The sequence below is a fragment of the Thunnus maccoyii genome, chromosome 7 (assembly GCF_910596095.1).
Source record: "Thunnus maccoyii chromosome 7, fThuMac1.1, whole genome shotgun sequence".
NCBI lineage: Eukaryota > Metazoa > Chordata > Actinopteri > Scombriformes > Scombridae > Thunnus > Thunnus maccoyii.
In genome coordinates, this window is record NC_056539.1 from 6568517 (window position 1) to 6595300 (window position 26784).

General features: G+C 41.9%; 2 protein-coding genes across 10 annotated transcripts in view; both read left to right on the plus strand.

Moving 5' to 3' along the window:
* Positions 1 to 709, plus strand: part of crocc2 (ciliary rootlet coiled-coil, rootletin family member 2) — a 34543-nt gene extending 33834 nt beyond the window's left edge. For 3 of the 5 annotated variants that reach the window (XM_042416323.1, XM_042416324.1, XM_042416328.1), the window contains one exon: positions 403 to 689. In XM_042416323.1, the coding sequence (XP_042272257.1) occupies positions 403 to 689 (287 nt within the window). Of the gene's footprint in view, positions 1 to 402 lie in introns of all 5 variants that reach the window. The other 2 variants (XM_042416327.1, XM_042416326.1) reach the window with 2 other exon arrangements.
* sned1 (sushi, nidogen and EGF-like domains 1) lies at positions 694 to 26225 on the plus strand. 5 transcript variants are annotated; one of them, XM_042416335.1, is made up of 32 exons: positions 694 to 912; positions 7606 to 7893; positions 8103 to 8243; positions 8394 to 8556; positions 8634 to 8759; positions 9045 to 9158; positions 9714 to 9827; positions 10406 to 10519; positions 11863 to 11904; positions 12001 to 12108; positions 13638 to 13730; positions 13875 to 14009; positions 14370 to 14489; positions 14814 to 14930; positions 15073 to 15216; positions 15594 to 15767; positions 15897 to 16010; positions 16119 to 16250; positions 16354 to 16467; positions 16591 to 16707; positions 16846 to 17121; positions 17235 to 17418; positions 17669 to 17781; positions 18994 to 19272; positions 19392 to 19536; positions 19637 to 19719; positions 20541 to 20639; positions 20846 to 20962; positions 24956 to 25043; positions 25132 to 25211; positions 25320 to 25347; positions 25518 to 26225. In XM_042416335.1, exons 1-31 carry the CDS (start codon positions 694 to 696, stop codon positions 25343 to 25345), a joined length of 4179 nt encoding a protein of 1392 aa, XP_042272269.1. In that variant the 3' UTR covers positions 25346 to 25347; positions 25518 to 26225. The 5 variants fall into 5 exon arrangements, with proteins under 5 accessions (XP_042272269.1, XP_042272270.1, XP_042272271.1 ...); XM_042416336.1 differs by having other exon boundaries at positions 13878 to 14009; XM_042416337.1 differs by lacking the exon at positions 25320 to 25347.
* Positions 26226 to 26784: the final 559 nt, after the last annotated feature.

Here is a 26784-nt window from a genome sequence, read left to right on the forward strand (position 1 = left end):
TCCACACACACTTGCATTTTCACAACAGTGCACATGCATGTCTCCTGACTTGTATGCCGTGGTAACTGTACATAGTAGGAGTTTCACTGAAAGGGGAAAATCTTGTCAGTTTCTTTAAAGCAGCCCTTTGATTATCATAGATCCGCCCAGTGGTTATCCAGTTACCGGCCTCTTTTCAGCTATTGGCTGGAAGGAGCTAATTATGCAAGGTAGTGAATCCCTGTGGGGGAGGTGGGGCCAAAACTGAAAGAACTCCTTTGGCAGGCAGAATAGAGCTTTTATTGAGGATATTTCTAAGCTGACCATCAGGGACCAAATCGCTGGATTGTTTAAAAAAAAAAAAACATCTCAGCTGAATCACGCTGCTCCCCCTCTTTCATTCCTTCCCTCGTTTCATTGCAGTGAGACGGAGTGTAGCTCATGCAGTACCCAGCAGCAAGCAGAATGCAAGGAATCTACAGTATTCCCCTGTCTCACACAAGAAGCCCAGTTCACTACTAAAGGACAAGTGGGGAGAGAAAGAGGCAGAGCCAGAGAGCAGTCAGGGGAGGATTCAGACTGCTGTGGTTGAGAGGAGGAACGTACGGTCTTGTCCTGTTCTGCTCTGCTCTGCTCTTGTTGCCTCAGGTGTGTGCGCTCCTCCCTCTCCTCCGTGGTGCCTGCTGTCAGCTCCATCCCTGGGTGGCTGAGGCCATGGTGTTGGTGCTGCGAGCCCTGCTGCCCTGCTTCTGCACCCTGCTCTCCCTGGACCTGCTGCCTGGGGTGGAACCTGCTGTGCCCCTGAAGGACTTCTACCCCTTTGGCCAGGACAAGGGGGACTCCCAGACCATCGCTCAGGACGACGGAGGCTCTGGGCTCGTGGAGATCTCTGTTGCTTTCCCCTTCTTTGGAGACAGGCACACAGGACTCTATGTGAGTACAGAGCAGTGTGTTTTTACTGATGTGTATGTGTGTTTATGTCTTTGTATGTCAGAGTTTATGAGTGTGCATGCACTTGGCAGTTGACAATCGAAGCTGACATGGTGTGGATTATATAAGAGCCTCAGGGAGATGAGATTTGGCATGCAGCCAAATACTACATTGCAGTGTCCTTTGAGAGTTTGTATATGTTTGTGTGCGCTCACAAGCTCTGATGTGTAACCTCATGTGTAGAATATCACGTTTTCTCCCCAACGAGTGGAATCAAAATCCTCCATGACATTCTCTTCACTTTACATCTGCTCTCCTCGCACTCTGAGGGCTCTGAAGTGCACCGAGGGAGAGTGAGAGAGAAACTATTAGCAGAACAGTGGTAAGCCCTGTTCTAATAAGTCAACAAAGAGTTGTTAAAGGAAATGACAGTTTGTGTTCTTACTGTTGCTGTGGAGCATCTGTGAGCAGTTCTTTTTCAGAGAGAGTGGAGGGAGGGAGAGAGGGAGGGAGGGAGGGAGGGGGGTGAATATGCACGCCGGAGAGAGAGAAACAGTGCTCATGGGAGGAAGCCGAATGGTTTGACAAGGATTTTCGCGCACCACAGTGAAACACACTTTGATCTGCCTTTGTCATGTATTGGGTTCGGTTCCAGCGCATGGAAAGGCAGAACTCCCTTAAATCAACACCACCTGTTGTGGTTATGCATCCGTGTTCGCTCTCCGGATCCCCCCTCCTCGCTCTGAGCCCCTCCTGCCTCCTCCCTCTACAAACCATGGGCGGGGGAGGCTGAGGAACCATGGCAACAATGGGCAAGGTCAAAGGTCGTCTTTCTAATCTAAGCATCTGCGCCAACGGGGTGAGGTCAGTCTCCCAATGAGGAAATTTTAGACACACTTTTGCATCTACACACAGTGCATAGACAGTGACACAGTGCAGTGTTTTGTCTTTCTGAGCTCACACTAGTGCAGACCAAAGTTTTGCAATGAATTCCAGTGCATCTCCTCTGTAATAATACAGGTACACAATACTCAAATTAGGCAAGATAAGACATGTTAGAGGTTGCTCGGCTTGTTGATCTCAGATATAATTATCATCTGATAGAGATAAAAATCTGAGTACTCCACATTCTGAAATGTGCCGTGTTAGATGTGATGTGATATCCTGAAGCTCACTCTGCATCTCATTGGACTGTAATTCTGTAGTCACGCAAGGCATAACAGATTGTGGCAGGCACTAGAAATTACAGTCACGCTCATTTTAAATGCCTCACCTGAATCCATTAAACCTCTGCTCTAAAGCACACAGGCCACATGGTGATCTCTGCCACCAGAGAGCTGCTTTGAACAGGTAATATTTCAGTTGTTATAAGGGGCAAATTCATATGAATAGTTTCTCCCAAGAGTTCATTCCAAGCCTCTGGGCTACCACCACATGGAAGTTGTAGAAGCTAACTGATTTTAGATGGTTTGTGGGTGCTGTCTTACTTAATTATCATAACTGATTCTGTTTAGCAGTACACGCACCCTACAATGTTTTCTTGAAACATACTTGAAGACAAGTCATACTTGAAGACTTCAACCAAGTCCAGTTGCCCTCGATTCAACCCTCCTTGGATAACCAGGACCTGGATGACTGAGAATCTTCACAGACATTTTCCTGAAACCCCTTCACAGCAGATCTCCCTTTTGTCCCTTTCTGAACCAAGACATTGTATTTTTAACTGTTGTGATTAACAAGTAAAACTGTGGTTTTAGCGACTGCCACCACCATGTTAGCACATGTCACCATGGTCTCTAATGTCCCATCAGAGTCTCTGAAAATCTCTTCAAACATGGGTCCCCCCCGACTTGGTCCGGCTCCAGTCCCACTTCTGCCGCCTGGTAACCAGGCTGTCCCTCTGTTATGGTTTGTGTCTGGGAGTTTTCACATGTTGCTGGGATCTCTCCTCCTCTTGGTCCCCCACTCCCTCCTCCCACGCCTCAGATAACATGGCAGGGGTCTTCCCCCTGGAACTGTCCAGCTGCTTTATCTGAGAAATTACCAATCACTTTAACAGAACACAGATGTATCTGCAAAGCGTCTTAGGGGCTTCCAAACAATGCAGTTCACAGATTAACTACTCTTACGGATGGTCGGTGTAAAGAACATGAAGGAGGACATCCAAGGTCAGAGAGGAAAGAACACAAGTTTAAAAGCAGATGTGAGAATAGATGGTTATGATCAAAGGCATTTATTGTAGATAGATAAACTCTCATGGACAGTGAAAAGATTCCAGAGCTTGTTGTATATGTTTACATGGTATAACACAGAGTGTAATTTATAGTGGTAAAATGTACAAGATAATACAGCATTTGTCTATGATTGGAAATAATCACCTACATGTAAGCAAAATTCAAATACATTTTGAAAGGATCCCGCCAAGGACGTACTACAGTATTACTGCACTCTTTACAGATTGCACATCTGCTAGTGCTCATCTGCTCTTCTGAAGAGCTTCAACACTTTGGAGTTTATGCAGTTTCATTCACCCAGTTTCACTCACCACTATGTATGGCCCAAAGATGTGCACATCAAGTTTTATTCTTTGTACTCTGCATGGGTGTGTTGGGCTTGCATGTGTGGTCATGAGAGATATGTGATTGAGGGATGTTAGAAACAGTTTATCCATGGACAAGATATATCTGCACATACTTAAAAAAGTCAGAAAAAGTCTTAAAGTCTCACAGTACATGATGCTGGACAGCCAGGAGGTGGTTAGCTTATCTCAGCATAAAGACTGGAACCATGTTTCTCTAATCTGTAAAAAAACAAGGTGTCAAAATGACAAGTTGGGGTTTTATGTGAGGTTGCTGAATCTTGCAATGAGTTCTGCAACCAGTGGGGACAGAAATGCCTGTTGTAGCTCAGAGTGACAACAAGACTACAGGAGTCATTGCGTCCAGCCAAGAAATATTCCGGTACATAGCCACCATAAAATCTCAACATGTTATTTTTACACTTTTGTAAGGGTGAGTGTTTCGGTATTTGTACAGATGTAACAAGTGAAGTATAACATATTAATTAGTGAGTTTTAGAGGATTTTTTTTCCTTTGGACAGAACCAGCTTAGCTCTTTCTCCTTGTTTCCACTTTTTATGCTATGCTAAGCTAACTGGCTCCTGGCTGCAGCTCCGTATGAAATGGACAGAGAACGGTATCAATCTTCTCTGCCAATCTCTTGGCAAGAAAGCAAATAAGTGTATTTCCCACAATGTCAAACCATTACTTTAAGAGGTCAGCCTCAAACTTTATTCAAATGTATTCCAATACAGTCATTAGAAGTTGTGGTTTTGGTTTGCCATGCTGTAATTCATGCATGTTTCTTTGTGTCCACACAGTTTGGCTTTCATGCCCTTTACAATGAATTTCCCACTAACCCATTTTTATTAGGTTATTATGTTTATTAATTTAGTTGAAATTGTCTTGAATTTGACTTTAATAACTTTAAATTACCCGATGGAAGTATTTTGAAATTCCCCAGTAAAATCTGTAATATGAAAAAGAACATTTTAGTTTAGTACATTTTTATTTATCATATAAACTGGTTAAACAGGGTACTCACATCTATTAAACAAACCCTTTCAATAACTTGCAGCATGGAAGTTGTATTAAAGTCCTTCTACACAGTTCCAGACAAGATTTATTGCTTAAACCTTTTGGAGATAAAGGTTAGTCGGGGCTAAGAAGTTACAGGCCAAGTGCACAGACTGTCAGACTGTAGTCACTTCCTCGGGTCTTGTCAAATAATTGGACAAGCTTGTAACTGTGAAACCTCCTTTTTGGACAAGGAAAACTAATGTTTTCCTGAGTTGATCCATGGGCACCTTTTTCATTTAGGGGTTTGGTTTGGCTTGACTTTTGCCAGATGAAAGTTTATTTTAGTCCATAAATTGCTTGGCTCTAAAGAAAACCACCCAAGCAAAATCCTGGATATATCCGGCAAAGAATTCCCAAAAAATAACAAGGGTGTTGCAGAGTGAAGTGGCACCAGTGAGAGTGAGAGAAAGAAATATGGCTAGAGTGACACTTCTTACAAGGTTGACTGATCGCACCTCTCTCTCCCCTGTGATTCTGACCTTGGTCATGTTACGGCAAAACACGAGGCAGCTCTGAACCCATTCACTCTGTCACGTTAGTGTGATGCATAACCACCCTTCACTGGTTGTCTGTACTGGTTATAGCTTGGTGGATCTCTGACTAGAAGAAAAATATGTGATATGATGTAAAGAAAAAGGTCCCAAGTTCAGTTTAAATTCCTCTAAGGTCGTTTCCATGTCAAAATGGTTCTCCAAAAAAACGTAACAAGGAAGAAATACACTTGTTTAAACAGTTCCAGATGCTACAAGAGATTGGATTAAGCGATAAAACATATTCCAGTATTGGAGTATAAACTCTATTTAGTGTTCAGCATGATTTCCTACACTAATTTTGCTGTGAGATGGGTGACTTCCAGACCGCTGCCACCACAGGTCTCTCATTAGTGGGTATGTGGGTGTGGGAGGTTTGTAATTCATGTACATCCTTCCATTCATACAGCCCCGTGCCCTCTCTCTTGTTTTCCTCCCGGTATCAGATGGCGCTCTGGCTGACCTCTGGGCCCTGCCCCTGCAGTCGCTCCTCTTTTTCCCCACATTGGCCACGTTCTCACCACATCACGCTGATGCAGAGGGGAAGACTGTGGTCGGGCAATTAACTGAGCCCCTGTGCCGTGCCAAACAAAACTTCCTCTGCTGTTTTTACAGCAAAGTCCTCCAAATTATGGTTTTCATACATGCAGGGAGAAAAGCCAAGCCATCTGACGTTGCTTTGTCACTGTCACATGCCACTCGGGCTGAATGCAGAAAGGCATAGTTCACGCCAGCGATTAGGGGAAACAGGATAGGTGCCATGGTGCGCAGAATCTCCCTTTGCCGATAATATGCAGAAATTGTGTATGAATGAAGGCCTTTCATGGGGATTCAACCCTTCAGCCCAGAGAACTTTCCTCTCCATTCAGGTTTAGCGGCTTGTTCTGTATGATGTTCAGAGTTTAGTGCAACAGTTGGTCTGACACCATCTCATGTTTGTGATATAAGGACTCCGTCCATACATGCAGACTGCTGCACTGAAATGAACATTTACCAATTTCAGAACACAGCAATAACCACCTACAGCCAAGTCACTTCATCTCTTCATCATTCACTCAGAAGCATTCAATTTCTCTCTCTGCCTGAACTTTTCCCCCTAAATAACATCCACCTCTTCTTGAAACATCCTAATTTATGCACATCCGATCCCTCTCCTATCACAAATATGTGCCTCTTTTGCAACCTAATGTAGATCATCCTAGATCAAACCTAGAACCGTCCAGCAAAACAAGAACATTTGTCACACTTTGTGTTCTGTGGCTTTCAGCTTGCAATCCAAATGCAAACTGTTATATTATTGCAATTTTGTAATCTTTTTTTTGTGCTTAAAGTTGCACTGATCAATATTAACAATGGCTCAAATGACTATGTATAATATAAAACACGCTGTCCGTAGTGACAAACCCACAGAAAATTTGCATCCAACTCTGTAATTCCTCTCAACATTACAGAGCTTTTTAATGTGTTTCAGCTTGTTGTTTTGGTTTTATGGCCCGCAACTTTACTGTTTTGGTCCTGTCTCACCACTCTCATCAACATTATTTCCACTCACAGCAGGCAGCTGTTTTCAGCAAAAAAGCTGTGTTAAACCCACTGTACACTACCTTTCCAACACCAAACAACAGACAGACAAGGTTAGCTGGTGAAAATAGTGGAGCATTTAGCAGCTAAAGAGCGAGGAATTGGTGGAGACCAAAACTGAGCTTAAAAGAGAGTGAATACTGGGTTTACATTTGTTGGGTGGCCATAAATTTGAGTCCAAACAAATGCTAATGTTGCTCTGTGTCTATTGGATGTGTAAATAGACAACTGTTTGCTGACAAAGTTCACCATATGAAGTGATAATATATCACTGTTATGTTTACAACTTGTTCCACTGCCCTCAAGTGGTCAAAAAATCAGCTTCAAAAACAAGAACAACAACTAAATGTAAAAATGTAAACAATTAATTGATTATCAAATTTTCTGTCAATTGACAAATCAATTGATAAACTAATTCAGCACTTTCAGCTCTATGCCAGTCATTGACCTTTTACACTGGATCTTTTACAAAGTTGATATTTCACCATGCTACATGGCTGCAGTGCTGACTGTGCATTTCTCATAGAGCAGACATGTGGACAAGCGGATGATGGGTTCATTTATTTGGTTACTTTACTGTTGGCAGGCATCTGTGGATTGAAAGGCTGTGAACATCCGTCCTAGTGTGATGATTTTGCAGGTGCATGAGCAGCCAAAACCAGGTTTTCTCAGCTGCTGTCATTTCACGGAATAAAGGTAGCGTCTGTTTGCTGCATGGGAAGTGCAAACATCCGTTATGGGAGCGTCTCCTGCTCTATGCTGCTGCTTGCCCCGTGAGGTCAGAGTACCTCTGTTTGCCTACCTTCGCCTCAGCTCTTCCGCTCTAACCCCACCTAATCCGACAAACAAGTCACAGTGGTTCAATCTGACATGTTGAACAAAATATATCACTGTATGATTAATGTTATTCAGATACTCTACTGTAACTCCAACTCTCTCCTCCTCAGGTTAACAACAATGGCCTTGTATCTTTCCTGAGGGAGGTGTCTCAGTTCACACCCGTGGCTTTTCCAATCGCCAGGGACAGAAGGGTTGTGGCACCGTTCTGGGCCGATGTGGACAACCGTCGGGCAGGGAGAGTCTTCTACAGAGAGAGCCTGGATCCTTCTATTCTGAGGAGGGCCTCGAGTGATGTCAAGACATACTTTTCAGAGTTCCCCAACTTCAACGCAACGTGGGTCCTCATCTCTACATGGCACCGAGTTACGTTCTTTGGAGGCAGTTCTCTCACACCGGTATAAACTCTCATTTAACTTTCCCGCTCTCCTGCTACCAACAACGGCAGGCCTAACAATAGGCCCAGAAAAATCTATTAGGTCTCCAGGCTGACTGTGATTTAGGAATCTGTAGCATCAATATGAGGAGTCTGTCAGATACATGCATTATTACTAAATTTCCTGGAAATCAGGAAATGGTTTAACCGAGCCTGTTCCTCTCTGTGCAGGTAAATACTTTCCAAGTGGTGCTCATTACAGATGGAGAGCTTTCCTTCACTATATTCCAGTACAATAACATCACTTGGACCACAGGCATGCATGCCAGCAGTGGAGGAAACCTGGCTGGGCTGGGAGGGATTGCAGCACAGGTAAGATCACATGGTTATTTGCTTATGGTCGAATTTGGCGTATGCAGTATTATTTGCTTGATGTGAGGATACAAACCCGTTTTCCTGGGTGTCTGAACTGTAATTTAGTGATCCTTTGTGATGTTTGCCTCCTTGTTACTCTCTTCCCAGGCAGGTTTCAATGCTGGTGATGGCAAGCGCTATTTCAACATCCCTGGCTCTCGCACGGCTGACGTGGTGAACGTTGAGGGAACCACCAATGTGGGCTACCCAGGCCGATGGGTCTTCCGTATAGACAATGCTCACGTGGAAGTGGGTGGATGCAATAACTCCGGTGAGAGAGCTGTTCCTCTTTGTTGTCTTGACACTGTTGCTTCCAGGGTTTACTGTTACATTGACCTCTTTCCACAGCGTCGGTGTGCCCACACCTGCGACCGTGTCTGAATGGAGGCCAGTGCATCGATGACTGTATTACAGGAAACCCCTCTTTCACCTGCTCCTGCTTGGCTGGCTTCACTGGTCGACGATGCCAGATCGGTGAGTTATGGTTGACACTGCTACCTGCTCTATTTTCCTTGAGACACTGCACACTGTGAATGAATACCTATCTACCTGACATCCGCCAGTAAAAATAATATCAACTAACTCAAAACTAGATTTCACCTGACTTGCCAAAGGGACACCTGGATATTTCTTTAATACCTGTATCAGCTTCTCGCCAACCTGTCACATTCTCCTCAGATCGACCTTAGTTGGGCAGATGTTTTATTTCTAATTAAAAAAGTCATACTACCTCCTTTGTATTTCCCCCTTTCTCTGTAGATGTCGATGAGTGTGCTTCAAATCCTTGCCAGAACGGAGGGACTTGTAAAGACGGGATTAATAGTTTCACCTGTCAGTGTCCTCCTGGATACACTGGGATTCAATGTGAAACAGGTACAATAGACACTCTACTTCAAAGCTGGTATCTGCTGCAATAAATCATTTTTAGAATAATGTGGAAATGTTGAAATTGCTCAAAAATGTAAATAATTTGTTGATAATTACAAAACCTTAACCCAAAACAGTTGATAAGTTTTTTGTTTTTTTACTGTACATTATAAATTCCACTCTTCTTCCCCTACACTCTGCATGCACTAAATAGGCTGAATACCTGGAAAAACTCTGATTATTTTTTTTGCCTCATTAAGGAGTTTCCACACACACACACACACACACACACACACACACACACACACACACACACACACACACACACACACACACACACACACACACAAGGATTTTAGAATACCTTGGTCCAGCCTCTCTGGAGCTTCTGCGCCTATTCCCACAGTCCAGCCTGTGGAGATGTATCAAACCTCTTCTAATACCTTTCACAGCCAGCAGCACATACTTGCAGAGTGAGGGGAGCAGTGTGGCGGATATATTAATCAGCTGAGTAAATATTCCATGAGCGTGTCTCTGTGTTTCTGTGTGTGTGTGTTGCAGACATTGACGAATGCAAAGACAGGCCGTGCCTCAACAGCGCGTCATGTGTACAAGGCTCTGGCAGTTTCACCTGTGTGTGTGAACCGGGTTACACTGGTGTCCTGTGTGAGACAGGTGAGCGGGGTTTTTCACAATCCTGGGGGAAAGTAGGCATCTCCCTCCAGAGGAAATATTTTCTGCTGCTTTCTACATCAAACTCAGTCTTTTGGCAGATGTTTTCGTCCAAAGAGTTTCCCAGTCTACCTCGACAAATGGGTCCAAGTTGAGGTTATGGTTGAATTGATTTGCAAACAACGGTCTTTTTTTTTGTTGGGTCACACTCTGAGCAATGAACCACAGTGAGAAAGTTCACTGAGGTCAGGTCGGTTTCAAAAAAGACCTTTACTAATCTTGCTCCTCTTGTGATTGATTGTTGATGAAACCCGAACCCAATGGGGAATTAAATTATCAGGCCCTGCACAGTTCATGAATCCTTGTTTCTACATGAGACCGGATTACTGTTAATACCAGACACCTGGTCAATGAAACTCTATGCTTTCAGAAGGGAAGTTCAGTGCTCTTAATCCAGCTTGGTGTCTTAAACAACAACTTCTTGCTTTTCCATGTAAAGATTGAACAATCTTAATGTGAAACTGAATCAGTAGAAGATAAACGTCTCCTTTCTGACTAAGTGACTTTTGTGTGTTCTCCAGACATAAACGAATGTGAGTCACAGCCCTGTCTGAATGGAGGAGAGTGCATCAATCAAGTGGCGAACTTCACCTGTATTTGTCCTGCTACTTTCACCGGAGCGCTCTGTGAGACAGGTGACCTCATCAACCTGAAATCTGCCAGAGGAGCATGTTTTTGGAATAATGGTTTTTGAGACAATGTTTACATAGCCTGTACGTTCTACTTTTGTTCCTCTAAAATAATGATTTTCCAGCTGGGACTCGCACAAAGGGAAAGTGTTTGCTTTAAGTGAGCTGGTATTTTGGTTGAAAGATCTGTTGCTTCCTCAGTGTTGCACCAAATTCTGTGCAAAAAAAATATTTTTATCATACTTTATCACATATATTATTTTGATAGCAGGTCTTGCCAAAAATGGTACCCACAGTATTTAACAGGGTCACAAATTTTGACAACCACAAAGAAAAATAAAACCCTTAATACAGAGAGGGTCACACATTTTGATAACTGTGATTGCAGAAACTGTAGTGCTATGTCTGTCCAATGACCCTTTGTGCAGCTATGAAAATTTATCTAAATTCTATTGAAGCACCATCTTTTATAACAGCTATCAAAGTATCAAGTATGTGATGAAAGTATGTATAAAAATATGATAAAAAAAAACATTTCCAGCGGCAATATTGCTGAAATTCCTAATAAGGTCACAGAATTTGACACCAGTATATTGATGTGATTCCTAACATCAGTCAACATTTTTGATAAGAAGCCCTTACTGTAAATGAAAGAATTTTGACTAAATATGTATGGAGTGGTTGAAAAACAAACAGCCACTGCTCTCTGTCAAACTATGTAATGGCAAAAAAATGTTTCTGAATTACAGCAAAAATATCTTTGGCACTTCTGAACTTCAACTTCTTCTTACATATTGGCATTGATAACACTAAGATGATGATGCATTTGTTATAACCTAATCGCAATTTTATCATATACTTATCATATATTTCTTACATTTCACATATTTCTCTCATGCCTCAAGTTAGTAGTATTTAGTCATGCAGATAGTTTTGAGTTTATTTGCCCAGGTTTTGAAATTTCCATCTCTGTGATTTCTGCTACACCACAACACAGTTTTCATGGGGACTATTTCTTTGGTAGAAAGTAGTAGCAGTAACATAAACTGTTAGTCAGCTGTGTGGATTAGAAAACGGGCACAATTTTCCTGGAAAGACACTTTGTTTTGGAATTTTTAAGTGTAATTTTTCAATGCTGTCAGCACCTACTGTAAACTAAATACCATTCACCTCCATTGTGTTGGGGTACCAGCATGTGTCTGGGATACATTCATGGGCATCCTGGAATAACCTGGACAAATAAAACCAAGACCTATCTGCATTGCTAGATAACTCCAGTAGTAAGTGAGGAAATGTTGTAATTTGGGTGAACCAAGCTTTTGAGCCTCATTCTTATCTTCCTCTCTCAGAGCTGCTTCAGGTCAATTCAACTGAGGCAGAAAACCAAACAGGTAAAAACAAATACAACTACAACTAAAGCTTTGCCAAAAATTTTTCAAGGCAATTTGGTTCTTACAACGCAGCCTGTCATTCTTTTCCATCTGCAGCCTCGTGTGAAGAGGAAGATTGCAAGAAGCAGCAGATTTGTGAATACAGCAGCTCTGGAATCTACAACTGTACATGCGCTCCAGGATACTATGGCGACAAGTGTGAAGGTATTGTACACTTGGCTGGCTGAGGCTTACTGCAGGCAGCTGGGCAGGTAGAGAGCAGCAGACTCGGGTATTTGAAGAGGAGCTGTGCTATCCCACAGGAATTTGGAGCGCTGCCCTGGAAGAGGCTGCTGTGATGATGGATTATTGTAATTATCAAAACTGACACGGCCTCGCCCAGTTTACTACGGGAACCTGGGAACGCCAGTCGCTTGATGTTGTGAATAATTGTTTTATAGCGCATTTTATTAGTTTACCAACAAGAGGAAGTGCTTTGTCTAGACTTAAGAAGGCCTCTTTATGAGTCAAAGCTAGTCTTTGGTATTCAGGTCATTTCTTCAGACAGAGCTGTTGAAATATGCATGCTTCCACACCGCTACTTGCTTCTCTGGAAGTTGGCCATTGCACCACACTATAGTTTTAAGCACAGCTGCTGCTTGCATAACCATAGGGCAATTTGAACACAAAATATATAAAATGCCATTATCCTCACCTTCCTTTCATGAATGCATATTAAGTCATTTTGTATTATCTTTAATGTCTGTATCATATTCTTTTTGATTTAGGGAATAACTAGTCTGCCCTTTAAAGCTAATTCAGTCTCCCATGAGAGGTTACCGTCACTCTCTGATAGCAGTTGCTGCAAGGTTTTTTCTTTTTTCTCTCCCCCCCCACCAAAAGCTCTTTAATAGTATTTGAGCTATTGCAAATGCATGCTACTTCTCACCCTTGAGCTGAAATAACTATCAGTGCTTATATAGGCTCTCTTAAATCTCCCAAATACTTTCCTGCCTGGCTCACTTGGAAGGCACAGTGGAAAAAGGAGCATGATCCTCCAAGGAAGAGAAAGTGAGCGGGACTCAGAAGTGCCTAATCAGGGCTCTCAGATCAAAGGGCCCGGGCCGCACAGGTGGCCAATGAAAGTGGCTCTTGCAAATTAACAATCCATTAATTGCCCTCAGGGCCATACATTTTGGTCACAAAATATGCTGCATATCATCGGAAAAATAATACCCTCCACCGAGCTCCTGGGACTTCAAAGGGGAGCCGTTTAGCTGCGATATGGCCACTTCCTTTGATCCACTGCTGCAATTAGGCAGGAGAGGAAAATAAAAACATTCTTACAATTTGTATGGAGCAGATGTGCAGCGTGCTGACTGGTAATCGTCTGGTCCTGTGAACTTTGTTGGAAAAGATTAGGGAAAGAGAAATGACAGCGAATCAATACATAGTTTACAGTATAGCAGATGAAAGACGCTCAGCATATGGTACACATGTTGACCATTTATACCCTCTGCCTATGTTTACACTGAGGCCAATACTGAAAACTTAACAGAATCTAAGTACTTGCTTTCAAGTAACTCGAGCAAACTTTCCAGCTTAGAGCCTCTCTCTCTCTCTCTCTCTCTCTCTCTCTCTCTCTCTCTCTCTCTCTCTCTCTCTCTCACACACACACACACACACACACACACACACACACACACACACACACACACACACACTTTTTACTCCCTCTCTCCTTGTGTCTGCAGAGGAATGTCTTTGCCAAAATGGGGGTGTCTGTGTTGACATCAATGGGACTTGTGAATGCCCCACAGGCTACACAGGGCTCTACTGTCAGTTTGGTAGGTATGATATCGCATACACACAATCCTACTCACCTTATCAGTTGTCTCACAAGACCTTTTGATGTCACTGGAAGACCACTAATTCTCCATCAAAAGCCATTGCTCCAAAATTTGTGAACATGTCTTTCACATTCCTCTCAGAAGTAACCCAGACACCATGCAGTAACAGCAGGCCGTGCCCTGATGGAGGTCCGTGTTTGGAGTATGGAGGAACCTACCTATGTACATGTCAGACTGGTGGAGCAGAGCAAGAAAATAAAGACTTCTACCCTTATGGTAAGAGCCTGCGGCACCAACCCCAACAGCAGGGCACTTTGCAGCTATGTGTCACTGCATGAACAGCTGGTTACTATAGCGACAAACATATTTTTATACACACTGGTCTCGACAAGTGTCACTCTCTATTTTAAAAGCAATGGTCACATTTGCAGTTTACATTTATGAAGTGGAGAGAAATTTAAGAGTGATTTATGTTTTTGCTGAATGCGGTTGGAAGATTTTACATTTGAACCAATCATAAAATGACAAATAATCTGTGATTTTTAAAGGTTGGACTGAGCCCACGTGCTTGAATAAAATGTAGGCGGTTTACCCAGTTCAATGGAACACAGTCAAGTCTCGGTGTGTGTTTTTCAGTACAGCCCCAATCGGTCTGCGACTCCTCTCCGTGTCTGAATGGGGGCTACTGCTACGAGCGGGATGGAGGCTACACCTGCGAATGCAAATACGGATACTGGGGGAAGCACTGTGAGAAAGGTAGCATAATTGATACAAAGCTAAAAGGAATGCTTGCACATGAACTCATGCAGTGTCATTATCAAAACATCCCTCAGACTTGTGGGTTATTACTCAAACCCAACTACAGCTTTAATGCACCAGGAGACGTGCCATTACTCGTAATGCTGCTTGAAATATTACAATGCTGAGAGGCTTATGATAATTTGTACTTACGACTGAGTTACGAGCTATTTTCCTGAATTATGACTTGAATGGCAATGTACTGGAACAGATTTATTTTGCGTGGTTAAAACCTCGAGTGGTCTACACTTCAAGGATTCCCTGCTCCCTGTCTCTTTCCAGTTAGACTCAATACCTGTGCCTCCGCTCCCTGCCGCAACGGAGGCTCCTGTAAGGAAGAGGCAGGGAGCTACCGATGTGTGTGTCCGTACAGATTCACCGGAAAACACTGCGAAGTGGGTGAGTACCTACTCCACCTGCTATTAGAAAGATTCTCCCCTCCATGCTTGAACTTTCTCTTACAAATTAACATCAGATTACATGTGCAGAAACATACAGTACAATCTGAAAAATAACTCTCAGTGTGGATGTTTTCTTCCAGGGAAGCCAGATCCTTGTGCCTCCAGCCCTTGTCTAAATGGGGGAACATGTTTTCACTACATAGGAAAGTACAAATGTGAATGCACTGAAGCCTTCAGTGGCAGGCACTGTGAAATAAGCAGGAGCTCAACGCATACCTCCGCAGGTAAGCAGACCAAGCATGTCCAAGTCTCTTTCCGATGCTGTATGAGTAATAGATTGCACAAACAGGGGATAACGTGAGCTGTTAAGGGTAGAGGTACTGGCTTTCCATCTGAAGATAATCTTAGCAGTGTTGCTGCACTAGAGGCACACATTTACAGATATAGAGCGGAAATAAGCTATATAAAGTAAGACCTGATGTTTCATGTCTGAACACTGTTCTCAATGGCACGCTGGATGTAATTTTAGGAGGACGAAAACAGAAAGTCCGGATGGAAAACAAACACCTCTGTTACCGTTAGTCTCTCCTGGATGAGCTACAGGGTTTGTGATCTCTTGTTACCATGTGGCCATGCTGACATTATCAACATCATATTTCAGAGCTGGGCTGTGGGCCGCCTCCACAAGTGAAGCATGCCGAGGTTAAGTTCTCCTCTACAACACCGGGCTCCGTTGCTGCGTACATATGTCACTCAGGCTTCACGTCTGTGCCCAGAGCCACCCAGAGCATCTGTGGTATTCAGGGGGACTGGAGCCAGCCACCCATCTGTGAGGGTCTGTTACATACACCAACACATGGACACACACTCAAAGCACAAACAACTTCTAATGACCCCCAAAACCACTTATTAATTAAGATTAGAGTGGGGTTGATGTTGATTCCTTTGTTATCCGTCATTACAGAGATCAATGAGTGCCTATCACAGCCTTGTCTCAATGGGGGTACATGTCGAGACCAGTTAGCATCCTACCTGTGTGAGTGTAGCGATGGCTTCAGTGGAAACCATTGTCAGACAGGTACAGCAAATCATGCCTGATCAAATGCTTCTAATATTAAATGCAGAAATACCTTTTAGTAAATCCACATACTGCACATGTGTATATCTGCATTTCTTCTCCCTCAAGACATAAATGAATGCCTGTCGGAGCCCTGCAAGAATGGGGGAACGTGTGAGAACCAGCCTGGCTCCTACTTGTGTCATTGTCCACAAGGCTTCAAAGGCCAGAGCTGTGAAATAAGTGCCGTGTTGGTTCAAGGTGTTGCATTATTTTAAATAACTTATAAATGATAACATACTGTACATATTATACAGATCTACAAAAGAATTCTACATTTGTGTTTGTAAATGTGTGTGTGCAGAGCAGGACGGGTGTGAATCCAACCCCTGCCTTAATGGAGGTGTGTGCCGGAGTTACAGACGGAATTATCTGTGTGTGTGCAAAGACGGCTTCTTCGGTGACCAGTGCCAGATGTGTAAGTGGCTTTGCACTTCCTCGCAGCTCAGTCTCGCTGATGCTGTGAGCCAATTCACAGAACCTTTCCAAAGTGAACACATGAACCATATTGTAGCAAGTGCTTGTCTTTGTCGCCCCCAAGTGGAGGACCCATGTGTACTGAAACCTTGTGGAAACCGAGGCGTCTGCAGGAGTGACAGGAGAGGGAACTACAACTGTGATTGCAAAGTAGGACACACAGGCAAAGACTGCGAGAAAGGTCAGTCAGAGTCATCAGTGTCCTGCTCAATCAGTCATTTGTCATCCTATATTCTGTAGCTCATCGTCTGTATTGCAAAGACAACTTTTTAATTATTCAATGTATGGATTAGACATGTGAGGTTGCCACTGTTCCCAGACCTGTTGCCTCCCTCCGGTCTCCACGTGCTCCGTGTGGAGGAGAACGAGGTGGAGCTGCGCTGGGATGAGCCGGAGCCCTCCCAAAGCCTGGTCAGCGGATTTGCTGTCACCTATGCTCCCCTGGGCCGGACCAATCGCAAAACCGACTACCTGGACAGGCAGCAGTCCACCCATGTCATGCGAGGCCTGGTGCCCGGTCAGCTGTACAACATCTCCACCATCTCCATCAAAAGCAACGACATGAGCCAGCCTGCCACCGCACTTATACGCACCAGTGAGCATGCTCTTTAATGCAGGAGTAGAAGGCTCCTGGAGAAGTTTTTCTACCTCATGAGTTTGAATGCATGCTTGTGTGAATTTCCATGTAAGTGCGTGTTTCTGTGCTAGGACCACGGCGGGTGGAGCAGCTGCAGGTGGTGAATGTGTCTTCCTCTCAGGTTTGGCTGCGTTGGTTGGTTCAGGCAGCTCGCCACGCAGCAGTCAGCCGGGTACACGTGTCTCTTTTGCCTTCAGATGGGAGCGAGGCTCAAACCGCCGTGCTCAACACGAGCACCACCGAGTACACCTTCAGGTCAGGTTCTGCACTTTGCTACAAAAGACTAAAAAAGATAACCCAGAATTTACATTTACAGACATGCAGCATCCTTTGTGTCCACTGAATGGTGCTGTTGAAGTGCTTTGGGTAGTATACCTTTCAACCACCAGAGGACAGTATTTCATCACTCTTACTAGGCTCCAAACATTATATAAGGATGATGAGGTCAGGTGTCATGCTCTGTTTACTGTTGTGAAATTTTCGTGTTCCTCTTTCTGCTCCCCAGTTCTTTACTTCCAGCTCATATGTACACAGTGGATGTTTTGACTCAAAGTGGAATCAGACCTGACGAGTTTCCCTCTACAAGCCACTCAGCTGGACCGCTGCAGTTCTGGACAAGTAGGTTGCACTATTCAACGGTCACTTCAACTGTATGTATAACGTTTGAGAGCCTGCAACAATACTAACCGTGGATGCCCATTTAGATGCTAGTATATTAACATTTCTTTTAACATATGATCATATTACTTATCTTAAAAAATCTTCTCTGGATATCACCATTGAATTTGTATGTATTTGATGTAAAGAATTAACTTTAACTTTTGACTGTTTATTCAATTAACACAGTTTAGTGGCTTCTAGTCAACTGAGATTTTACTTAAAACCTTAAATTTTTAGTTGGAGTAACAATCCATGAAAGGCTGAATACCAACACATTTAAATGTAGTTGTAAGTACATTAAAAATACCTTGCATGTGTCATTGATACATTTGGAAACAATTGTAACCCAAATACAAAGCATTTATAGTTGATGTGTATATGAGTAAACGAAAAAAAAAGAGTGGAAAGTTATTCTTCAATGTGGTCATGTGGTATTGAAATCTGAATATTAGCAATATATTGAAATAGCAGAGAACTGTAACTGTGCAACTAAGAAATATGAATTAAATATAAAGAGTAAAGCTTCCTCAGTTTGAGTTTCATAGCCCTCGATAAGGTGCTACAGACAAATAAGAGCACAAAAATGTTTACAGGAAGTCATTCTTGGCATCTGCAATTAGGATCCTCAATGTATAGCCTACTTCAAATTTCACAAAAATCCAAAATTGTATTTTATCACACTTTATTTTTAATTGTACTGTATTTATGTATTTTAAATCATGTTGTTTGTTGATACTGTGTCTCTGCTGGTCGTCCTCATCATTGTCCTGTATTGTTTTTAACACTATGTGGTGAAGCCAAAGACAATTTTTCGCAGCATGAACAATAAAGTCTCCAACTAACCAACAAAAAAATATATTGTCAATGCAATAGTTCAGGTTTTTCTATATTAAGTTTTTGTTTTTTTGTTAGTAGTTTTTGTTCAGATGAGGCAGTCCTGTGATTGGAGATCTAGTGAATTGGCAGCATTCAAGTCCAGCCAACAAAGATATTTTAGGCCATAGCACAACAATATGACATAATGTTTAAAGAATCTATGCAGATAAAGTTAGGAAAGAAATGCTTTAGTCTGAGACAGCTCCAATTTAAGGCAAATCAAATCAAAGCAGAAATGATATCTCTATGCTACTCATGCAACAATCTGTGAGAATCTACATGTGTTTCCCCCAGGGCCTCTTCCCCCGCAGAACCTATCTCTGTCACATGTGACCACTAACTCAGCACTGATCACCTGGAGCCGCCACCCTAGAAACATCCCAGATGGCTTTGTGGTCAACGTGACCCGAGGGCTGAATACCAGGAGTCGCTTCCTGCCCAACGGGAAATTAGGATCATACACCCTCCGTGAACTGACGCCAGGACAGCACTACTATGTGGCTCTCACATCTGTCAAGAACGCAGGGAAGGAACAGATCCACAGCACGCCTCAACACTTGGCCTTTAGTACCTGTGAGTGTCTGTGTTCCTTAAGGTGGAACACAAAACAAGCATATTAAGGTAGAATTTTGGGGGATACAAAAAAAATACTATTTTTAAAACACATTCTTAATACATTTCCTTTGACCCAGTGCCAATGGAGGCCAGATCAGCGAGAAGAGAGAGGCCAACCGTGACGGGACAGGGGAGTCAGGTCAGACGCATTCCTACTCCGTCTCAGACATCTCAGGACCTGGGAGGTACAGCAGAAACAGAGAATTCAGAGGAACTGCCCAGGTACTAGTAGGAGCTTGACGATTATTAAGCAGTCATAAAAAACATACAATAATAGGAGTTTGTTGATGCTAAGCAGATAGCAATGTTTTCTATGTTGCAGATACACAGAACTAATTGACAGGAGGGGAAAGATAACAGCTAAGTTCACTCACTTGCCAAGAAAAGTCATTCGACATCGTACTAGTAAGTACAAGTGGAAACAACCATGTGATAAACATTTAGTGCCGAGACAGTATAACATAATAACTGTTTCATCTCGAAATGTAACACTGGCATGTTATTATTTAACATAACTACCTAATAAAGCAATTTATTCTGCTTCTAAGGTCAGATGAATTCAGCAGGATGATATTGTATTACTCTGACATCTATTAAACTAACATGCTACACCAACACATTGAAACAGTCCTGATTTGCTCAAGATGTCCAAACATCTTTTTTGCTTAATTGCTTACCTTAATGCAGATGGAATAACTTAGGCCATGGTCCTGGAAGCATGTGGTCCTAACCATAGCCTGTCTAGATGAAATATAGGGGGTCTTCTAATGTAAACTGGACTCTGCCATCGCACAAACAGACCAACTTTATCTGACACACGTTGTCCACTTTATCTAGCAGCTGTTGATAAAGCGAGACAAGTCTTTTAATTTTTATATTATCTTTTTTTGTACTGTATTGCTGTAACATAATGCATTCCAGTGCAGAGGTTTATAGCCTATAGCCTAAACAGAAAAACAGTTTTGCAGATGTTATCTTGCCCTCTAGAGAGTAAGCTTCCTTTCTGTAGGATTGTTCTGCCCATTACGCCCATGATGTCATGTGATGTGATTTTAATCATACTGTCATATCAGTAATGTTGTGTTTCATTGTTTCAGGCTGAAGAACGTGCACAAAACCTTTTCTTGTTTAGTACCACATCCCAGTTTTGCTGGAGTCACCCTGCCGTCTGTCATTCATTTTGTATTTTTATGCTGATTTATGAGAGGAAATGTTTTGCCTTGCAGAACCTGAGCCACCAATTAGATTAGAGAGGATGGAAGAGACAACAAACAAAATCAGCCTTGCACTAGAGATTCAAGAGGAAGGTTTAAGAACGAAGCCTGGTAGGTGTTTTGCATTGAAGATACAAACCTTGAAAGAAAAAGACATAACATTCAGGAAAGCAGAGTGGTATAACAAGGGGAAGTGAAAGAGCTAGAGGCTATCAACACATGATATCAGCTGTAGATAATGTGGAGTTGTGGGCCTGAAACCTGAGACCCAGACTCACTCTGTACTGTGGATGTTGATGGCAGCTGTTGTCTTTCAGAGTTGCCCCAGGACTGCCGCAGTCTGCCCTGCCAGAACGGGGGTACATGTGTGAACGGAGGCAACTCCTTCGTCTGCGACTGCGCAGCGGGGTTCAAAGGCAGACAGTGTGAACTGGGTAAGTTAATGTGCCTCCTATCCACACATACACATACACACAGGGAGGCCTCAGTGAAAATGGGCTGCTTTTTGAACAAATATACTTGATAGTCATGCATCCTGTTGATGTTTTTAGAATGTGTGAAGGAGGATTTTAAACACAAGGTTTCTCTTGGGAGATTTTTGTCTAAAACGCCAGCTCTACAAGTGAAGTCAGTAACATCCATGTAAATCCATCTGTCCACTATTTATACCTGCTCATCCTTAGCAGTGTCATGAGCGCTAGGGCTTATCCCATCTGGTATTGAGTGAGAGGCGGGGTACACGCATGAAGGGCTGCCAACTCTCACACATTGACCGTGAGACTCACGCAGTTGACACTTATCACACGTTCTCACGCCACACATCCATTTTCTCATGCAGTGAAAAACAAATTCATAAGTGATAACGTCACGGCATGAAAAGAAGACACTGACAGCACACGGACAGACAAGACAGAGCAGCACAGCGCAACAGCAGTACCGTGAAGGAAAGCAAGAAATATACATAAATCTATTATATTGTGATGTATTCTCATGCATGCTGGTCAGAGTAATCTCAGTCAGCAGCTCTTCTGGCAGCAGCAGCGTCTCTCCCTCTCCTCTCACGCCGTGCACACACAAGCAGGAGTGAGAGTGAGTTACTATGGTTACGAGGACGCTCTGTGTCTCTGTCACTCTGAAACTTTCTCTTGATTCCCAACAGGCTAACAGGTTTTTAGGTAACTTGCTACCATTTTAGGCTACATAATGCTTTATCAATATAATTTCAAATATGAAATAGACATACTTCTAATAATCATTTCCTGTCCTGATCCACCCAATTATACACTGTTCTTGATGCATTCTTGATTTTCATAGCACCATCAATCTAACTTATCTAGACTAGTGCAGATGGCTGTTTCTTGACTGAATCCAAGAGGTTAGGTGGTGTAGAAATTTGTTTTAAATTACAATTTTTTCCCGGGAGAGGACATAAATCTTTCTTATCCTATATTTTGAAGAAAAATATGTGTAATATGTGGAGTGTACATCAAACATGCAAAAAAAAATCCGGAACAAATCTCACTCCAAACTGAAGTCAAAACTTGGCAGCCCTGCGCATGTAAATGTTAACAATAAAGCCTTGTGTGTCTTAACAAGAGTCTATAGCAATGGTAGAAGCTTTGTCTTTAAAGTACATGCTAACATCAGCTTGCTAACATGCTTACAATGACAATGCTGACATGCTGATGTGTAGCAAGTACAATGTTTACCATGTTCACCATCTGAGATCAGTGTGTTAGCATGCTAGCAACTGCTAATTAGCACTGAAAACAAAGTACAGGCTGATGGGTATTCCTATAGTTTTGCTGGTATTTGGTCATAAACCAAATTATTGGACAAATCACTTAGATTTATCCTGAGGGGAACATGAATATGTGCACAAAATGTCATAATTCACCCAATTGTTGTATATTTCACTCAAAACCTCATTTGTCAACCTCATGGTGGCGCTAGAGGAAGAGTCAGGGGATCATTAAGTTTCACTGTCTGGAAACCATGAATGTCTGTACAAAATTTCATAGCAATCCATCCGATAAATGCTCAGATATTTTAGTCTGGAGCAGAGTGGTGGACCGACCGACAGATCCACATGGCCATTAGAACACCACTGATACTGTCCTTAGTATTTTATCAATGGCCCAATCCTATGATAGAAATTTTAATGTTTGATGGCACAATGGCTCAGTGATTAGCATTGTCTCCTCTCAGAAAGAAGTTCCTTTGTTTTCATGTGGAGTTTGCATGTTCTCTCCAACTCTATGAGGCATTTCTCCCAGAGTCCAAAGACATGTGGGTAATTAGTAAATCCTAAAATACATACTGGAATAGCATAAATGGTATAGAAAATGGATGGATAATTTAATGCTTGATGTCAAGTGAAAACCTTTTTAAAAGCCATAAATTGAATGGCAGCATTCATGCCCACTCAGTGTTTCCCTGCTTCTCCAAAGAGATTTTGGTGAAAGATTGGCAGCTGGACGTCATGTCAGCGCAGGATTAGCACTCCTGTTTGTGTGTTCCCAAGGGTTTTAACATTGCTTTCTCTCGATGTAACTTTAGCATCTCAGGGTGTGAATTTATGCTACAATCTATATGTTAGATTTGCTTTTCGTAATGTAACCTGACAGAGCGAGAGCACTGAGCTATGTATAGACCCCCTGGTTTCTTGAAAGCAGGAAACATGCTCCACTGACAGTTGACCCCTTTGACATTTATGAATGGACTTGTTTAACTTATAGGCTTCAGGGCATGAATGTACGACATGAATACAGTGACACTGAAGGCACAAAGCACCATATTATTTGCACTGCACCACTCTCCTTCCTTTTTTTTCAGGGGCCCAGTGTCACATTTATAACTCAGTGTTTCTTTTTAATGTTCTGGGGCGCGTATTAAAGAACATCCTGCATTCTGTATGAGGCAGCAATATTGTATCAGACAATGTCTTTGTTTGTTGTAAGTTTTTCCACTTGAAAATGATATTTTCTTTAAAAGTAGTAAAGTTAAAATAGCTCATGAGGTCATAAAATGAATTCACAGTCAAATCCCTCAACAGTTGTGACTCAAGCTCTTGTAATGACAGGCTGAAATGGGAAAAACTACTGAATCCTATGGAGGACAGCGAGAAGGAATGCATTATCTACAGTCTACAGTGCTTTATTGAAGTTAATGAACATGGAAGCACATGTTTACATTATCAAAGTAATTGATTATATGCTATTAATATGAGTGCATGGACACATCCTTAAATTAGAAGCATTACGAAAACATAATTTCTTCTTGGCCAGCAAGAATGTATTCATATAGATCATTATAGATGATATTAGATCATCATGTTTTTCTCAGTTCAGTAAACAGGTCATCCCGCATCTCATGTAAACCAACCTAACCAACTATTATTACACCCTCTCTGAGTCTCACTGTAGTAGTGATATATCTGCTGCAGCAAGCAATTTCCATAAAGGAATCTAGATATTTTCAAACAGTTATAGACCTCCCAGTCCGTATGAAAAACAACAACAAAATTAATATATTATCAGACAAATTAGAAAAACCGTTATTGCTTTGTGCATTGATGCCAATTGAAATGATTTTTGGATGACTTTATAATCATATGAAAACATTTTGAGGCTGGCTGTGTTATGGATGCAATGTGAGTGAGTGCATCAAGCCATTTAACTTTATGTATGTCATCATAATATGCTTATATATAGTGGATCATTCTGCAATACTGAGCATTTTGAAATATCTGTGGAGTTTGCACTGTATACACAATACAATACAATGGAGGTGTATAGAGTTGTTTTTAAAACTCAATAAGGGTCCTAACTTAAAAAGGTGTAACACCCATCTACAAAGAATAATGCACAATTTGACTTTGACTTTGAATTTAATGTCTTGTTGGAATTAAAATTATAGGAGATGTGTAACACAAGTGTCTTTAAATATCAAGTTTTCAGGAATAGCTTAATCATAAAAGGCCCTGAGGAATAATTAAAAGAAGTTTGCAGGACAACATTGTGATTGCTGTGCAGCAACAGTCACATTCACTAGGGAATATATTCTATGGCATTCAGCCTAAAACCCAACACCCCCCCCCCCCCACCTCCCCCCACCCCCCCTTCTCCCAAACTCAGTAAAACAGTGAAAAGCACAGTGAAACACAGCACTTTCACTAATAACTAGATGTTGATGAAGCTGCATATACATGAGAGGACACTGGACATACCCTTGTTCCTCTCGAGTCCTTTTCTTCACCTAAACATCCAGCGTCAGATTGTTTAAACATTCCTTTCCTAAAACCATCCATCAGCCAGAGACAAGAGCCCAGTTCCATCCCACGTGACTCCTAAACCATCCAGCAGACTTTTCCTTGCTGACGATACTTAAAACATTCATACTGCATGTTGTGTGACTGCTCTTTGCAGTGTGCCAGCGAGTGCCACATCCATGTACCCGTCTCTTATCCGAAACAAAAAGCGTGCCTGTCTGGGAGGGTGGAGTGTACCATTATCTGTAAGTCTTATCAAGCTTTGCATGCTGATACTGATCGTGACTTATAACCTAATGGCTCAAACAGATGAGGATGTTTTATTCTTTACAGGTACAAAAGGACATATAGAGTGCAACAGGATGTTTGTTATCGAGAGGTTTGTGAACTGCCGCTTCCCAAGAAAAGTCAGAGTAAGTTCATAAAGTTGTCTGGACAAAGATCACGGGTTTTTTTGGGGGTTTTTTAGCAAATAAACCAATGCAATTCTTCTCACACACTGATATTAACTTTCTTAACAGTCAGAAGAACAAACAAAGAACAATAAAGGTTTGTTTTCTTTAACACAGTCAATTAACACAGTTAATTTTTGTGGTAAACTGTTTCCTCATCACACTTAACTGATTCTAACCATTTATTTAGGTTGTTACTGTAGTGGATCACATTTTCAACAATTATCCTAAAACTGAGTCATTTCTTCTTCTTCTTCTTTTTTCTAGAGCACTTGGAAACTGATTAAAGGACTGTCGTCGCTGTCATGTGAAAAAACCTCCTAACTTCAATTTTGGTGTTTATAATGTACTTGAAGTAACTAATTATGGTCATTTTGTGCTGAGAAACCCTGTCACAACGCACTGTAACATTACAGAAACAGATCATCACACAACTGAAAATAAGGTTACATGTAGTTTATTTCTGGGAGCTGTGTTTGTAGCTCCATGCTCTATGAAAGGACTTCAATCAATCAAATGAAAAATGTCCCAAATCATTTATCATTTACGATGTTTGATGACTGATTTGTAATAAAAACACATACAAACAAAAATATTAACGATAAGCAGTCCACTGCACTGCATCAGAGACCTTATATACCTCATTTCCATGTCCACGCTGACACATTAGGAGAGGTTTTTATTTGTGATTCAGCTGCAGGTTTGTCCCTCAGGGAAATAACTGTAGATTGTTCCAAGTCCCGATCTTTTATCCCTTTGACAATCACCATGATCTCCTTATAAAGAAAATGGGAAATTAATATTTTCACCCCACCCCATAAATTCATCTCTTCCTCTGACAATGGTACACAGTGTTTTCTGTGTAAAATATCTTTCTTTGTGTCTTAGCAGGCATCACTGCTCGCTATTCTGTAAATAGTGTTTATAGGCCATTTTTGTAGGTGAATATTTTAATAATAAAAATGTTAAAATGTTTTCTGTTTCTGGTGTCTTTTTTGGGTTGATATTTGCAATAGAAATCTCAGGGTACTTTTTCAAAAAGTAAGCAAGTTGTTTTTTTATAATCCATTTTTCATTGCACAGATATGTTTAGGAACCTGCTAAATGTTTCCATTCAAACAAATATATTCCTTTAAGATACAGTATTACCATCACACAGACATCGTCACCAATTTCATTTTCAACTAGTTACTACTGTCTGTAAGTTACATTGAATTGTGGGTAACAGTAGCACACAGTGGTGAGCACAGTCTCTAACAGTCACTGTAAGTGTAACCCAAATGAGGCAAATAGGGACATGCCCCTGTGGTAGAAAAGAATCACTGGGGCAGGTCTGTGTTACTGAACATCAATGATCTCACTCATCCACCCAAGTAACCACAGGTCCCTGAAAATCCCCTCAGAAAACATACTGTTCTGTTAGAACCAGCACTACATCTCAAACCCTTCCTCAACACTGCAGTCTCTCTGCTCAACAGCTAACCAAAAGTGATAGTGACAAGTCCCATAAACATCTCAAACTTATATACACAGA

What these genes read in the sequence shown, in the direction of transcription:
- sned1 (XM_042416335.1), top strand. Translation starts at nt 694, where the DNA reads ATGGTGTTGGTGCTGCGAGCCCTGCTGCCCTGCTTCTGCACCCTGCTC. An exon ending in TGGGAGGGATTGCAGCACAG is followed by an intron (nt 8,244 to 8,393) that starts GTAAGATCACAT and finishes CTCTCTTCCCAG; the next exon opens with GCAGGTTTCAATGCTGGTGA. An exon ending in ACCGCTGCAGTTCTGGACAA is followed by an intron (nt 17,782 to 18,993) that starts GTAGGTTGCACT and finishes TGTTTCCCCCAG; the next exon opens with GGCCTCTTCCCCCGCAGAAC.